Consider the following 16,544-nt stretch of genomic DNA (forward strand, 5'->3'; position numbering starts at 1 on the left):
GGGGCTACAGAAAGGAGAGGATAGTAGTGGCCAGGGGAGCTCCGCCTGGAGCAATCCACTCCATGTTTTCCTATCATCCCTGTACCCCTTGGGTCCCTGGGATGGCCACTGCTCCGGGTTTTCTCGTCGGCCCCTCCAGACCCTTTCCTGGTCTCGAGGGCCGGGAACGGGTGGAGTCTCGGCCAGGATTTTTCCCTTCTGCCGTCGGGGTCGCTCTGGCCGGGGAAGGGGCCGTGCCTAGGTCTAGGCGGTAGTGCCAAATGCGCCCCTGAAATGGAGAGGGGGTTGCTTCGAGAGGGAGGGTACGCAGAGGAGAGGATTGGAGATTGGGGTAGAAAAGTGGTTCCGAGGGCCCCAGAGGCAGTGCTAGAGCGGGCCTGTTGACGCCAGCCCTGAGGGACCCGAGGGAATAGATCTGCTCGCCCCGCCTCCCATCCCGGGGTCGGGTCGGGCTGGTCGCCACCCGGATCTCTCTGCGTCTGGATCGCCACTCCCCAGTCCGGTGCCAGCAATCTTGGAACCTACTGTTATTTCCTCAGTGGCACCTCTCCCCCCCCCTCTCTCACACACACACAAATAGCTCCTTTCCTACCTCGGATGGGGTTGGGGGGGGACCCCGACTTGAAATTCCTGCCTACCCCTAGTTTCAAGGCCCTTTATCGCTCCAAGCCACTGAGACAGCAGCGATCCAGAAACCCTGACTGGCTCCCACGGAACCCCAGGACTAGAATTAGGAACCGAAAAACACGTGTGGAGCCTGCAGCCTCTCCTCGGGCATAGGGGGGCTACCCCAGATCTGTCCGTTCAGATGGATCTTCAGGCGACCGTACGAGCAGAGGAGGGTAGACTGTCCCGAGCCAGGATGAAAGCCCCAGCCGGGTGAATTATGTAGACCTGGGCTTGGGGACAGCGACAGGTTGGGGCCACGTGCTGTGAAGGGGAAGCTGCGGAGAGGTGAAGAGGTTTGGGGGGCCGGGGGGGGGCTGCACTCGGAACGTGGGGGGCTGGGCGGAGCGCCGAGCGTCAGCCCGCGCCCGGCGCCCACCGCTTCCCCGCGGCCCCGCTCTGCCCCCCGGCAGCCTCCGCTTCCCTCGAAAAACCCGCCGCCCAGGAAACCGCCGGGGGCGCTCCGACCGCAGCCCCCCCGCCCGCCGCCCCCCAGAGCCTCCGCCGCGACCGCCCAACCCACCTAAAGGGGCCGTGGCTGCCGGGGTCCCCCTGGCGCCGCCTCCCCCACACCTGCGGGCAGCACTATTTATATCTCCGCGCCTATTCCGGGCCTCGGGGCGCAGCCGGCTGCGCGGCGGCGCGGCGCTATCGCCGCCCGGATCTCCGCGCCCCCCAGGGCCGGGGGAAGTAAATTTAGCTTCAGGAAGCTTTGGGGAACATTTTCCAAAACTCCACGTCGGAACAGAGCCCCTCGACGCCCGGCCGCCCCGGACAGCCACCAGGCGGCGCGGGTCTCCCGGCTGCCCAACCCGCGCGGGTCCGGAGGCTTCTATGTATTGGGGGGAAAGAACTCACCGGTAAAAGAAACGCAGTTACCCATCTCCGAGCCTGGTAATCCTAGCTACTCAGGAAGCTGAGAGCTGAGGATCACGGTTCGAAGCCAGCCCTAGGAGGAAAGTCCACGAACCTCTTTTTTCTTTTTTCTTTCCCTCCTTCTTTTTGTTTTGTTGTTGTTGGCCCGTGGGGCTCGAACTCTGGGCCTGGGCGTTGTCTCTGAGCTCTTCAGCTCCAGGCTGCCGCCCTACCCCTGGAGCCACACAGCCACTTCCGGTTTTCTAGTGATTCATTGGAGGTAAGACTCTCGGACTTTCGTCCTGGGGCGGGCCTTGAACTGTCATCCTCAGATCTCAGCCTCCTGAGTAGCTGGGATTACGGGCATGAGCCAACGGGCCTGGTCATGAACCTCTTATCTGCAGTTAGCTGGAGGAAAGAGTTGGAAGTACAGATATGATTGGAGTGGCAGAGCACCCAGCTTTGAGTGGAGAAAGTTAAAGGACAGAACCCAGGCCCTGAGTTCAAGCCCAGCACATATGAACCTGCCTCGGGCTTAGGGAACAGCACTGCTTACCACACCCCTTTTTCCTTTCCTAGTTTCTTTGTGTTGCTGGGAAAAATGGGACCCCCATTCTAAGTATTAGAACTCAAGTGAAGTAGGGTTCTAATATCTGATGTAATCTGCAAGGCAGTCTGGATAGCAAACCTCTTTTGCTGTTGTACTTGGGAGCCACTTCCCATCTGATTGGTTTTGTCAGCTCTATTTCAATACCACGGATCCCACTACCTGTAGTTATAATAGAGGGCCTTGGGGAGCCCAGGAGCAAGTGTGGGGGCTTACCTTCCCCTCCCATATTAGCACCCTGCTTCCCTAAACACCCCACTCCTGTGTGAGTTCCTCACCCACTTATACATCCACTTATACATGAGTTCCTAAGATGGTAGTTTAAAAGTTCAAAAGCCCAGTTTCTCTATTTGAGAGAGAACATTGTAAGAGACTCCTGACATTTCTTTTTCTCTTATGGAGGTATGGGGAGCTGTGAGCCAGGAAGATCTGGCTCTGGGTAGATTAGGTAACTCTCAAATAACTCAAGAAGCCAAAAATCAAGGGAAATCAAGGTAGGAAGCAGGTGGTTTGTGGGTTGAGATGGGATGGGAGGTGAGGATGTACCTTCCTCTCTTGCCCTGTCTGGCTCTGGCTCTGTCTCCCAGGACAACAACACAAGCTCAGTTTAGGAGAGGAAGTCCAGTTAATGAAAAGAAGCCCCAGAATGTGTGTGTGTGTGTGTGTGTGTGTGTGTGTGTGTGTGTGTGTGTGTGTATTCTAATTTTATTTTATTTTTCCAGTCCTGGGGCTGAGTGCGGACCTTGCGCTTTCTTAAGGCTAGAGCTTTACCACTTGAGCCACAGTACCACTTCCAGTTTTTTCCTGTGTATGTGTACTGAGGAATTGAATCTGGGTCTCTGTGCAAGCTAGGTAAGTACTCTATCACTAGGCCACACTCCTGGCCCCTGTAAATTTTTTTTTTCTATGTAGGTTATGGGGCTTGAACTAGGGGCCTAGGCACTGTCCCTGGAGCAGTTTTGCTCAAAAGGCTAGCATTCTATCACTTTGAACCACAGCACCACTTCTAGTTTCTGCTGGTTAATTATAGAAAAGTCTTAGAGACTTTCTTGCCTGGGCTGGCTTTGAACTGTGATCTTCATATCTCAGCCTCCTGAGCAGCTAAGATTACAGATGTGAGCCACTGGCCCAGCACATGGCCTCTCTTTCTTTCTTTCTTTCTTTCTTTCTTTCTTTCTTTCTTTCTTTCTTTCTTTCTTTCTTTCTCCCTTTCTTTCTTTCTTTCTTTTCATTTTCCCCATCTTTCTTCCCAGTATTTCCACTATCAAGGCTCTCTTTTAAGCTCTGGTATATTCCTTGGGCCTCTGGCAGTTCTCCCTCCCACCTTTTTTTTCTTCCTCCAGCTCCCCACCACAGACCTAGAATCTACTTTCTTCCACACACTATTTCCCCAGTTTTCTTTGCCAGACATCTTCACCCCTGCAAAGGCCTTGTGCCCAGACCTGAGACTAGATTCCATATCTAGGGATTACCAAGCTTAATAGGAGTGGGGGCCTAAGAAAGGAAGTGAAGGCAAGAAGCCAGACTGAGTCTGGAATGGTCTGCAGCTGGCCAAAGTACAGGCTATAGGGGAGAGGGAGAAGCCCCAGAGTCAGAGGGAGAGGTGAATTCTCTTGACTGCCCCTACCACTTACTTCTCTCTGCTGTGTGTCAACATCTTACCTTTCTCCCTATAAGAAGGAGGGCTTTGCAGGAACCAGGCAGTCCTGCCTGTTGTAAATGTCTAAACAAGCATGCTGACAGACAAGGCCAGGGATAAGAAACAACATGGAGTTCCAGTACTATGCTGCCATAAGAAAAGAACATCTGTAATCCCAGTACGGGGGAAGTAGAGGCAGGATTTTGGAGTGTTTGGAATTTGGGGCTATCCTCAGCTACTTATTAACACTCTGACTCTCCCTTTGCCCCCTCCCCCCACTACTAAAGATAGTATCCATAGAATCCTGCACAAAAATATGAAGGGAAAAATGTAGAGAGCGATGGGCAGAGTATGCTAACCAAATGTGAAGAATAAGAACCCAAGATGTAGCCAGTGTGTGTGTGTGTGTGTGTGTGTATGCTGGGACTTGACTTCCTGCCTACTAGAATACAAACTTGATAAGTATAGGGATTGATTTTGTTCACATACCACTGTATAAAAAGTACCCAGACTGGCAAATAGTAGACACTCAATGATATTTGTTTATTGAGGTTTTTCTTTTGTTTGTTTTGTGGTGCTGGGGATTGAACCTAGGGGCTTGAGTTTGCTGGCAGGCACTGTACCACTTGATCGACAACCCCAGCAATAATATTTGTCGAACCAATGAAGATGCAGTCTTTGGAAAGACCTCTGGAATGCTCTCTAAGAAGTATGTAACCTGTGAATTAATGCACCTTCTATCTGGCAAATATCATGTAACCCTTTTACTAATTACAATAAAAAACAAAAAAGGAAAAAAAGAAAAAAAAAAAAAAGAAGTATGTAACCATGGTTAGCTCCAAGGAGGAAAGCTGAACGAGTTGAGAGATAGGTATAAGAAACTTTTCTTGCAGGGAAAAGTGGCTCATGCCTATAATCCTGCTACTCAGGAGGCTGAGATCTGAGGATCAAGGTTGAAAGCCAGCCGGGGCACAAAAAAACCTGAGACTCTCCAGTTAACCTCTAGAAAACGGAAAGTGGGACTTGGCTCTACTTGGTAAGTCGGTAGCCTTGAGCTGAAGAACTCAGGGACAGCACCCAGGCCAAGTTCAAGCCTCAAGACTCACCGAAAAACAAAACAACAAAAAAACTTTTTTCTTTTAGGTTGTTTACTGTAGGGATTTTCTTTCTTTTGGGGGGAGGGGACTGTGGGGGAAGTTCATAGGGCTTGAACTCTGGCCTGGGCACGGTCCCTGAGCTCTTCAGCTATAGCCCTACCCTTGAGCCACGGACCCACTGCTGGTTTTCTGGTGTTTAACTGGAGATAAGAGTCTCTGGGACTTTAGTGTCTGGGACTGGCTTTGAACCGCGATCCTGAGATCTCAGCCTCCAGAGTAGCTAGAATTACAGGCATGAGCCACCACGCCCGGATTTTCTCTTACAATTAACAAACGAACAAAAATCCCAGAGAAAAAGGAGTTAACTGAGGATAAGGCTGAAGAAGGGCTGATTCCAGGAATGGAAAGAAAGGGCCCATCCCCTATCTCCAGGTGAGTACCTGTGGTGAGAAGGGAAGATGGGTAATAGCTGGGCTCCAGGTCATTGATGATGATCCCAAAGAAATGCTGACTAAACCCTATGATTGGTGAGTACATCAATAAATGTGGGAGTGATTCAGGGCAAGCATGGATCGGTGGCTGTCAAGGGAAAACCAGATTGCTCCTGTCCTGATAGAACCTCACTATAATAAGCCTGAGGGACTTCTTATATGGCCACATAGGTGCTTTTCTTTTATATGTGTGTGTGTGTGTGTGTGTGCTCACACACTTGAGCCAGTCCAGGGCTTAAACTCCGGACCTGGATATTATCCCTAATCTTTTGTGCTCAAAGCTGGTGCTCTACTACTTGAGCCAGACCTCTGCTTGTGGCTTTTTGTGGTTAATTGAGTGTAAGAGTCTCACTGCCTTTCCTGCCTGAGCTGGCTTTGAACTGGGTCTCAATCTCCTGAGTAGCTAGGATTACAGATGAGAGCCACCAGCACCTGCCTTTCTCTTTATAGCTTTGTGTGTGAGCTGAGATCTCTTTGTAGCTCACGAGGGCCTATGAGAGCTAAGGAGTAGCTCTGTGATTTCCCCAAACTCCTCAGGAACGGAAGCTCATTAGAGCAGGTCTTCTATTTGGGGAAGAGCTGAGTCCTTTAAATCTTCATCCTAATACTCTGAGCCTCACAGAAGACCCCTCCCTGCCCCCGCCCCCAAGCTTAGTCCCTTCCTTGTATATTGGTTTGGAGGAACCTGGCACTTCTGTCCTCCATCCTCCTCATGTAGGCACTACTGAATAAGGAAGCCTGTTTTGTTTTTCCAGTTCTGGGGCTTGAACTCAGGGTCTGGGCACTGTCCCTGAGCTTTTTTTGGTCAAGGCTAGCACTCTGCCACTTTTTTCTGTGTATGTGGTACTAAGGAATCGAACCCAGGGCTTCGGACATACTAGGCAAGCACTTTACCTCTAGGCCAAACTCCTGGCCCTGACACCTGTTTTTTCAATCTTCCTTCCCCCCTGCCCCAGCCCCCAGAACAGGCTCCTTCCCTCTTTGGTCTGTACTCTGGTTCCAAGAACCTTTTAGTGCCGACGTTTCCTCATTCCCGTTTAGAAATTCAGAACTTTTGGCCTCAGTGCCTATTTATTAGATGTATAGTTCAATGATTCTCAAACAGTGATCCTAAAAGGAAGCCTATTCCTGGTACTAACACCATAGTAAAATCAGCCATCTGGGTTAGTGGGCTCACTGTGCCAAGCTTGGAGAAGTGCCAGGTCCTGCTGCGGCCTTAACTGAGGTCTTGGCCAGCAGGCCAGGCTCCTGTCCACCAGAGGTCCATCAAAAGTAGGGGCCGGAAACAGGCTCAGAGATGAGGCAGTTTGACAGATGGCACAACTCAAAGCAGGATGCACATTTCACTTTTCACTCGTTTGTGGCCCATCCTTGGCAGATCACAGCTGGCCCTAGGCATCCTGATGGGGCTACAGAAGAGAGAACAGGGAGCTGAGCGTGGACTCTGCCACAGAGGCGCCAGCCATACCTCATTTTCCCTCTGCCCACCTGAATGCTGCCAGCCATGATGCCAGGGGAGAGAGGAGACAATCCTCTGCTGCCACTAGTCCAGCAGTTCCTTGATACACCAGCAACAGAGGAGGATAGAGGCAACTTCCTTCAGGGTCTTCTGCAGGCCCTCCCACCCTGTGCCCATCTTAATGACAGGCACCCGGAACCCTGCATCTCGCAGGGAGAAGGGCAGGGCGTGCGCTAGGGGCTGCGTCCTGGATTGCATGTGGGCAGCAGTTTTGAGAAGAGTGTAGATGCTGCCTTGGTGCCTTTTATCAACTGTCCCCACCCCCATCAGGCCTCATGACTATAGACAAAGGCCTCAGGGTCTAGCAAAGGAAGGTTCTGGGTCTAGGACAGGCTGAGTCAGCCTCTATAGGCAGAGGCAGGGGTGGGGTCAGTAGGAGGGAGGGCCTGGCCAGCCTTTCATTCTCCATAGCTAGCCTAGCTCAGCTTCCCTTCTTCTGGCTTGGGTGGTGCCTTGTGTGGTTGGCACAACTACTGCTCTCGCCCTCTGCTGGGCTCTGGCTGAGGCTGACATCGAGAATCATGAACGTGTGTGTGTGTGTGTGTGTGTGTGTGTGTGTGTGTGTGTCTGTCTGTCTGTCTGGAGCTTGAACTCAGGGCCTGGCAAGGGGCTGTCCCTGGGCTTCTGTGCTTAAGGCTAGTGTTTTACTTGAGCTGTGTGTGTGTGTGTGTGTGTGTGTGTGTGTGTGCCTGTCTGGAGCTTGAACTCAAGGCCTGGCAGGGGGCTGTCCCTGGGCTTCTGTGCTCAAGGCTAGTGTTTTACTTGAGCTGTGTGTGTGTGTGTGTGTGTGTGTGTGTGTGCCTGTCTGGAGCTTGAACTCAGGGCCTGGCAGGGGGCTGTCCCTGGGCTTCTGTGCTTAAGGCTAGTGTTCTACTTGAGCTACAGTTCCACTTCTGGCCTTTTTATGGCTAGTGGGACATGAGTCTCATGGACTTTCCTGTCCTGGCAAGTTTTGAACCTCCATCTTCAAATCTCAGCCTCCTGAGTAAGAGCTATGATTACAGATGTGAGTCATTGGTGCCCAGCTCATGAGCTTTATAGCTTGTTCTGCCTCATCCTTAGACTCATCAGCATGAGCACAACCGGCTAAGTGGGCGGCCTCTGGTTCACTTTAGCTTCCTTAGCCCCCTGGTGCAAGAAGGTGCAGCAAGAGCAACAGGCACAGTGAGAGGCATGGTTTATTGACAGGTTACACTGCAGGCCAGCCCCATTTCCTCCCTCCCATGGGAAGATCATGTGCGGGAGTTCCGCTCCTCGTCTTCATTCTCCAGGAGGTATGCTGGGCGGTAGATGGGGTGCCCTCCTGGGCTCAGGCACTTCAGAGCTGGGTTCTGCACTGTGTTCTCCCGACTTCCCAGTGATGTGTACCTGAAGCAGGAACATATAAGGCCAAGGCCTGGTGAGTGGGGTCTTGTGGAGGCTTTCCCTGTCCTATCACCCTCATGTTTTCCCTGCAGCCACCCTCCTTCCCTCACTGCCTCACCCTCGGTCATACAGGATGCAGTATGGGACAAACAGCTGACGCAGAAAGTCCCAGATGTTTCTGTAGGTCCAGTCCTGAGAAGCCAGAGTCACAAAATAGTTGCCAATATTCCCTTCACCCATTCCCATCCCGTGCCACCCTAGCCCATCTTAATACTTCTGTTCCATTGGCCTCAGAGGGAGGCTGGCCATTTGGCTCTCTGGTAAATCTTGCTCTGGGTCAACTAAACAAATAAGACAGAGAAGGCTTCAGCCTCTGCTCCTGTCTATTTCCAAGCCACTGTCCCCTGGGGTGTAAGTTCCAGGACAGGGAAAAGACCATGAGCCTAAACCAGCACTGTCAGGTGGAACTTTCCACAGTGACAGAAATGTTCTAGATCTGTGCTGTCATATATGGTGGTCATTTGATGTGTGGCTGATATAAGTGAAGAGGCAAATATCTAACTGTATTTAATTTTAAAAATTGAGATACATTTACACATCATAAGCTTTGTCCTTTGTCCTTTGTAAATATATACTTGGGCTCTAGTGGTAGAGTGCTTGCCTAGCATGCACGAAGTCCTGGGTTCCTCCATACCACATATGGATTCCTCCATATACACACAGCCAAAAGCGGGAAGTGGTGCTGTGGCTCAAGTGCCAGAGCACTAGCCTTGAGCAAAAGTGAGCAAGGACAGTGACCAGGCCCTGAGTTCAAGCCCCAGGACTGGAAAAACAAAACGAATGGAAAAAATATATCTAGGTGTATACACACACACACACACATAATCTGTGTATATATATATAATCTGGTAATCTGTGTTTCATTTTGATTAGTATTCTGGTATGAGTAAGTAACTAGTAGCTATCTTATTGGACAGCATAAGTCCTCATCATGTTTTTCCCAAAGCAGAAAGCACAATGCCTGCCACTGAATTAATGCTCTGTATGTAGTAGTCAAAAAGAATGAATGAACAAATAGCACTGCCTTCCTCAGAAGATGGAGCCCCTTTGTCCAAGCCTCAAACTCTAGCCTTCTGTCAGGGAGCCAGGGTACCATGAATGGTGAGGCACAGGAGACCCAAGACAGTAAATCCCCGCCCCATTACCAGCAGTGGGTTGACGCGCATGAAGGAAGGCCAGCTAGGGTCAGTGGGACTGAAAGAACTTAGGCCACAGGAGTAGGGGTCAGTCCGACGGGTGCCCATCAGAACAGCCTTAAGCTGAGGATAACGCATTTGCAGTTCAACCAGGGCCTGCTTCATGTCACCTTCAGCCTCTAACACCTGAAGATTATACCTTAGAAAGGAACAGAGGTGAAAGGTCAGAGTCCTGCCAAGCCCCTCTGGGAGCCCAAATCTCCATGCCCCTGTATATACCTCTTGATGGTATCTTGTAGAAATTGTTCCAGCTCAGAGAAAGAGGAGGTGCTGCGGATATACAGGATCTGGAGGGGATTTGGAACATCAGGAAATTTCCTGGGGAGAGGGAAGAACCCATTGGCCTGCTGACACACAGGAAAATGACTCTCCAGAGAGCTCACTGTTCTTTAGTGTCTGGGATGGATCCTCTCCTGTTCTTGTATCACCTTTTTCACGCCAGACGCAGTGGCTCATGCCTGTAATCCTAGCTACTCAGGAGGCTGAGATCTGAGAATCACGTCCAAAGCCAGCTAGGGCAAAGTCTGTGAGATTCTTATCTCCCCTTAACCACCAGAAAACTGGAGGTGGTGCTGCGGCTCAAGGGATAGGGTGGTAGCCTTGAGCTGAAGAACTCATGGTCAGAGTTCAAGCCCCACACCAACAAAAAACAAAACAAAAGACTACATTCTCTAAGAAGCCTACTATTGTAACTCTCAAACTGAGCATCCCAATTTCTGGAATGAGATTACTTCCCCCTCACCCCTACCCCTTAGGAGATAGGTGGGGTCTCACTGTGTTGTCCAAATTAGTCTCCAACTCCTAGGCTCAGGTAATCTTGCTACCTCAACTTCCTAAATGTTTGGATAGACACCCAACAGACTGATTTCTGCACATCCAGAGCCAGGTACTTGTTCCATGCTCAATAAATAGGTTGAGGGAGAGAACAGAGCAGATGCATGGCTACCTGTCTCCCTACTTCCCAGGGGAAATGAAGGACAGCATAGGTATTTAAGAGGCCGTGCATCCCAGGGGCAGGCCCACCTCTTGACGGCTGCGTAGACAAGGTGCAGGAGGGCAGTACAGTCCTTGCCCCCGTTGAAGCCCACACAGAGCTGAGTGAGGCAGTACCGATCCAGGGCAGTCTCAATGGTCTGTAAGGCACTTGCTACCTGTTTTCCCAGAGAAGACCCTGCCATGCAGGCAGGGAAGATGGCATCAGATGGTTGAATATGGCTGTCAAAGAAGCCATATTACCTTTGCTTAAAATTTTTACTTTAGTAGCTTTCTAGTGTTCCAAGGATTAAGTTCAAACTCCCTCATGCTATCCACAGAGCCTACAGTGTATCCCATACTTCACGTTACCTTGGCCTTCAGTGTTTCTCCTCTGGAGCAAGAGCTAAGGAGTGGGAATGTAGGATAGGATACTGCTGCTTCCTTCCAGATCTTCTTTCTCATTCCCGGGTCCAACCAACAACCATACCCTCCTTTTTAATTCCCCCCCCCCCCCCCCCAGTCTTGGGACCTGAACTCAGAGCCTGGGCATTGTCCATGAATTTTCTCAAGGCTAGTGCTCTACCACTTGAACTTTTGCTGTGTATGTGGTACCTAAGAATTGAACCCAGGGCTCTGTGCATGCCAGATAAGCACTCTACCATTGGACCATGCTCCCTGTCTTCTCTTAGTTTTTTTTTCACTCAAGGCTGGTACTCTACCACTTGAGTTACAGCTCTACTTCTAATCTTTTGCTGGTTCATTGGAGCTAAGCACCTTACACATTCGTGTCCAGGCGGGCTTCGAACAATGATCCTCAGATCTCAGCCTCTTGAGTAGCTAGGACTACAGGCAGGAGCCACTGTGCCCGGCTATCACTCAGCTTCTCTAACATGAGATGAGGGCTCATCTTGCTGTTGTATTCTTTCTCATAGTGCCATTTCATGTACAATCACCTATTTATGTTTACCCTTCTTTGGTCCATAAGAGCAAGTCAAATATGTGCCTCACCAAGCTCTAGCCTCAACAACTAGAGTGCTAATGAAAGTAGATAGGATTTATTAAAAGAATGACAGGGGGCTAGGAGTTTGGCCTAGTAATAGAGTGCTTGTCTTAACATGCACAAATAAAGCTGAAAGTGGTGCCGTGGCTCAAATGGTACAGTGTTAGCCTTGAGCAAGGAAACATTCCAGGACAATGCCCAGGCCTGGCAAAAAAATAAAATAAATAAAAACAAATAAGGACAGCAGCTATCTTTTACCCTTAAAGGCCCGTGAACGCCAGCCGAGAGTGGCACCAGAAGGTTGGTACAGGTTTCTCCTTTCTCAAGAGGTTCCTACCTGATTCTGCAAGTTTGTACACCGCCATACTGGCCTGCTCCACAGCGCTGGGCATATAGGGGACCAGCGACCCCTGGGGCAGACGGGATGTCAGATAGGTCAAACATTCCTCCAAGGGTTCTTCTTCCTCAGAGTCTAGAGTTAGCTTCACCTGGTAATAGTTGTTGCCCCAGTCAGGGTAGGAACCCAGGCAAAGCCTACGCCCAAAGTGAGCCTGGGCCTCAGCTAGGATGGGGGCAATAGAGGACTCCGCAGCGGCCACATACAGCTCTTTTGAGTGGAACCGCACAGCTGTGTTTTGGAAGAGGTCCTTCATCCCCTCTAGTACCCGTCGCAGCAGCTCCGGAATGCCTGGGAAAAGGTAGACGTTCCGGACAGAGATCAGTGGGAATCTGAAGGGATGACCAGTTTGAGGATCTGTACCGTAATGCAAACGGGCAGAGGAAGGCACCAGTGACAGTTTCTCCCAGCCCTCCCCTCCTAGGGCTTTGATGGCTGCTTGTAGCTCAGGATGTGGCTTGAGCTCCTCCCCAAAGGCCTGTGCCACTGCCTCAAAGGTAACATCATCATGAGTGGGGCCAATGCCCCCTGCAGTGAGGACGTGGGTGAAGCGACTGGAGAAAGAGGTGATCTCAGCTGCAATGGTGGCTACCTCATCAGGTACAACAGAGACTCGGCAAACCTTGACTCCCAGGGAGCGCAGGGTCCGGCACAGAAAGTAGGTGTTGGTGTCTTGAGTGTGTCCCTGTGAGTTGGAGGAGGATGAGATCGTCAGTGTGGTGGGGATGATAAGGGGAAAGGAGGGGGCTAGCGGCTTGTGTCTGATGATGGGGTGCTCCTGGGCAGATATCACTTCAGGCTGCAGAGGAGGCCGAACTGGGCGGAAGAGCATTAGGAAAATCTATTTGAATAGAATCAGGGAATAAGTGATCCACTTTAGGCCTCCTTTGATGCACCGTGAACCTGACCTCTCCTATATTTACAGATTCAGTTATCAAGTCTGTGTAGACAACTTGTCCACTTCCTCATATACTCTTTTTTTCTTGGGGGGTCGGTTGTGGGACCTGGGTGCTGTCTCTGAGCACTTCAGCTCAAGGCTACCACCCTACCCCTTGAGCCATAGTGCCACTTCTGGTTTTCTGGTGGTTAACTGGAGATTAGAATCTCATGGACTCTAGTGCCCAGGCTGGCTTTGAACCATGATCCTCAGATCTCAGCCTCTTGAGTAGCTAGGATTACAGATGGGAGCCACCACGCCTGGCTCACATACTCTTGAGTTTCAATAAACACTTGACTCCAAGTATTTATTGGGCAGACTCGTTTGAATATATCCCTGGATGTTGTCACTTTTTTTGTGCCAGTACTAGGGTTTGAACTCAGGGTTTATGTTCTCGCTTTGCTTTCTCACCATTGGCACTCTACCATTTTAGCCACACGTCCACTTCTGGGTTTTTGCTGATTTTAACTAGATAAAAGTCTCAGTTCTGTCTGCCTGGACTGGCTTCAAACTAAGACCCTCAAATTCCAGTCTCCTGAGTAGCTAACATTACAGATGCGAGCCATCAGTGTCCAGATCTTGTCACTTTGTTCACTGACACCCCAGTCACTCTCTGCAGCCAGTCAGAGCCTACCTTCATGCCAGCTCTACTTCTGAAATGTTTCTCTATCTTCTCTTCTCTCTTCCCACTGCAACCATGCAGGTCTTTAGCACCTTTCACCCTGACAACAGTAACAGTTTATTGGCTAGCCTCCTGCCACTATGCTTCTGGAGAGTCTTCTGATTAATTTTTCTAATGCGCCACTAATTGCATCACTCTTGGACTCAAAAGCTATTTGTTGCTTCCAATTGTATTTGGAATAAAGTTCAAATTCCTTTACTGGCATTTGAAGCTGTCTGTAATATGTACCTTTCTACTTTTCTGGTTCCGTATCACTTGACTTTTCTGTAGAGAGATTAGTGTAAAATATGTGTTCTAACGGGACACAGATGGCTTATTCCTGTAATTCTAGCTTAACTCAGGAGGCTGAGATTCAAGGATCACAGTTCAAAGCCAGCTCAGGCAGAAAAGTCCACAAGACTTTTATCTCTAATTACCCTCAAACCAGAAGTGGAGCTGTGGCTCAAGTGGTAAGGCATTTAGTCTTGAGCACAAAAGTTTAAAATAATATGTGTTCTGAAGTAAGGGAAAACCAGGTTGGAATTCTTTCTCTACCATGTCCTGGGCACATGTCTCTGTTTTGTAATCTACTCAGATACATAATAGAGGCACCAACTTCATGGAATTGTTGTAAGGACTTGTAAAATCATACATGTGATGTAATAAAAGCACATTGCTAGGCTCCAGTAAACACTCAAAAATAAGGTCAATAGTATTTTTAAACAAATCTGAGCCAGGTGCCAGGTTTGGTGGTTTTTACAAACCTGAGCCAGTAGCTCAGGCCTATATAGAATCTGTTACTTAGGTGGTTAGACTCAGAATCATGGTACAAAGCCAGCCCGGGCAGACAAATCTTCGAGACCATCATTACAAGACAAAAGGCAGGAAATAGAAGTGTGGCTGAGGTGAACTCAAGGCCCATAGTTTACACACATGTCACCACCACCACCACCAGAACCCTGATGCCTATAATGTCTAGTTACACCTCCAAAAGGGAGAAGAGATTCTTCCCTTTTAGTATCTTTCTTCCAGGGCTGGGGATGTTTGAAGAGGTCGGAGCATCTGTTTAGCAAGTACAAAGCTAGTATTAAGGACAAAAGCAGGGGCTAGGAGTATGGCTCAATGGTAGAGTGCTTGCCTAGCATGCATGAAGCCCTGGGTTTGATTCCTCATTACCACACAAACAGAAAAAGCCATAAGTGGTGCTGTGACTCAAGTGGTAGAAGGCTAGTCTTGAGCAAAAGGAGCGCATGGACAGTGCCCAGGCCCTGAGTTCAAACCCCATGATTGACCCCCCCCCACCAAAAAGAGGCTAGGCCAGGTGCTGGTTGCTCATGTCTGTAGTCCACCTATTTGGAAGGCTGAGATCTGAGGATCGGTTCAAAGCCAGCCTGGATAGAAAAATCCATGGAACACATGTCAATTTAACCATCAGAAAATACCAATTGTTGCTGTGGCTCAATGTGGTGGAGGACTAGTCTTGAATGCAGAAGCTCAGGGACAGCACCCAGGCCCTGAGTTCAAGCCCCACAACTGGTGGGGGGCGGGGGAGCTAGTACCTTCCTTCTAACTCATTTACCTACTTTAGAAGTGCCTTTATTGGGCTGGAAGTTTGGCCTAGTGGTAGAGTGCTTACCTAGTATGCACAAAGACCTGGCTCCATTCCGCGGTGCCACATACATAGAAAAAAACTGGAAGTGGTGCTGAGGCTCAAGTGGTAGAGCTCTAACCTTGAGAAAAAGCCCAAGGACAGTGCTCAGGCCCTGAGCTCAAGCCCAGGACTGGCCAAAAAAAAGTGTCTTTATCTCAATTTAACCATCAGAGAACACTAACTGTTGCTGCGGTGCAATGTAGTAGAGGGCTAGCCTTGAATGCAAAACCTCAGGGACAGCACCCAAGCCCTGAGTTCAAACCCCACCACTGGAAAGAAAAAAAAGAGGCTAGTACCTTCCTTTTAACTCATTTACCTACTTTACAACAGGTTGGCTATCATTCGCAAATACATGCACCTGTACCTCTTCTAATTCATTAGTTTCCTTGTCATTGCTGTGTAGCCCTTCTGCCACTGTCACATTGCTTGGCAAATTATAGGGAATTTGCTGCAAGTCTTCTAACAGACTCACTAAAAGGCCTGGTCATTTTTCTCCAGGATGCTGCATTCACTCTAGGATTCTGGAGTGGCAGACAAGGGGTTCCCACCCTGGTTCACCTCCCTCAACAGGATGGAGCAAGCCCTTAACTACAGATCACCATGCCCTCCACTCTTCCATCCCAGACACACCTTGAGGATCTCATCTCCAACAATGATGATGCCCGCTGTCACACTGCGCCCCGGAGGAAGTTCAGAGGCCCTAGCTGCCATGGTCCTGCCTTCTCTGTGCCTATGCAATGCCCTGCAGTAGACACGCAGACCCCAAAATAGGGTCCGCAAGTACTGAGGGGCCACCAGGTACAGAGCACTGGGAGCCATAGGCTGGAAACAGGCTCCGGAGTCGAGGAAACCTAGAGGAGCCAGAAAGGACAATGGGGGGTAACAGTACACGTTCCCTCCTTAGAGGAAGACTCGGTATTCTCGAATCACATCCAGAACTCCTTTATTCCCGCATCTTTAACAAACGTGTCTTAAACCCCAGCTCATGCTCCCACGTCTAGACTCCAGCCTCAGCACGACTTACTCTCCCGAGAACATCTCACTTTAAATGTCTTCTGTGTGCCGAGTCGTCCTCAAGCAGGCTCTCTAGCTCGGTATCTGCCCCTTTAAATGTCCCTTCTCTGCGGGGCACCTGTCCCTTTAAATGTCTGCCTTAACTTGGGACTTAGCCCCTTTAACTACGTTCCCCACCTCCGCCACTGGCCAGCACCCAATCGCCTTCAGCACCCTTTCTATTCCGGAACCCCTCTTCCCACCTATCTTCAGACTGCTGATCTTTTCCAGGATCTCACCTGCCTATTTTGCCCTTTCACCAGTCTTTCTCTTGCCTTTCCTCGCGTCCAGAGACAGCTTCCGTACTCCAAGTCCCGCCCTACACCACTTCCTATCGATTGGTCACCTTTGACGTTGCTCAAATTCTTCCCCATG

At 49.9% G+C, this 16,544-nt stretch overlaps 2 protein-coding genes across 4 annotated transcripts; both read right to left on the reverse strand.

Annotated features, from left to right (window-relative positions):
• Positions 1-6,898: 6,898 nt before the first annotated feature.
• Lenep (lens epithelial protein) lies at positions 6,899-7,072 on the reverse strand. The gene has a single exon (XM_090339859.1). The coding sequence runs from the start codon at positions 7,070-7,072 to the stop codon at positions 6,899-6,901; it is 174 nt and encodes a 57-aa protein (XP_090195985.1).
• Positions 7,073-8,034: 962 nt separating this feature from the next.
• On the reverse strand, positions 8,035-16,544 carry Flad1 (flavin adenine dinucleotide synthetase 1). Of its 3 annotated transcripts, XM_090340856.1 has the most exons (8): positions 16,409-16,487; positions 15,747-15,967; positions 11,808-12,552; positions 10,519-10,666; positions 9,715-9,813; positions 9,445-9,634; positions 8,358-8,431; positions 8,035-8,242 (listed from the first exon to the last, which is right to left on the reverse strand). In XM_090340856.1, exons 2-8 carry the CDS (start codon positions 15,933-15,935, stop codon positions 8,107-8,109), a joined length of 1,581 nt encoding a protein of 526 aa, XP_090196982.1. In that variant the 5' UTR covers positions 15,936-15,967; positions 16,409-16,487; the 3' UTR covers positions 8,035-8,106. The 3 variants fall into 3 exon arrangements, with proteins under 3 accessions (XP_090196982.1, XP_090196983.1, XP_090196984.1); XM_090340857.1 differs by lacking the exon at positions 15,747-15,967 and having other exon boundaries at positions 16,409-16,544; XM_090340858.1 differs by lacking the exon at positions 16,409-16,487 and having other exon boundaries at positions 15,747-15,928.

Source organism: Megascapheus bottae, chromosome 10 (assembly GCF_031878675.1).
Source record: "Megascapheus bottae isolate mThoBot1 chromosome 10, mThoBot2.hap1, whole genome shotgun sequence".
NCBI classification, from domain to species: Eukaryota; Metazoa; Chordata; class Mammalia; order Rodentia; family Geomyidae; genus Megascapheus; species Megascapheus bottae.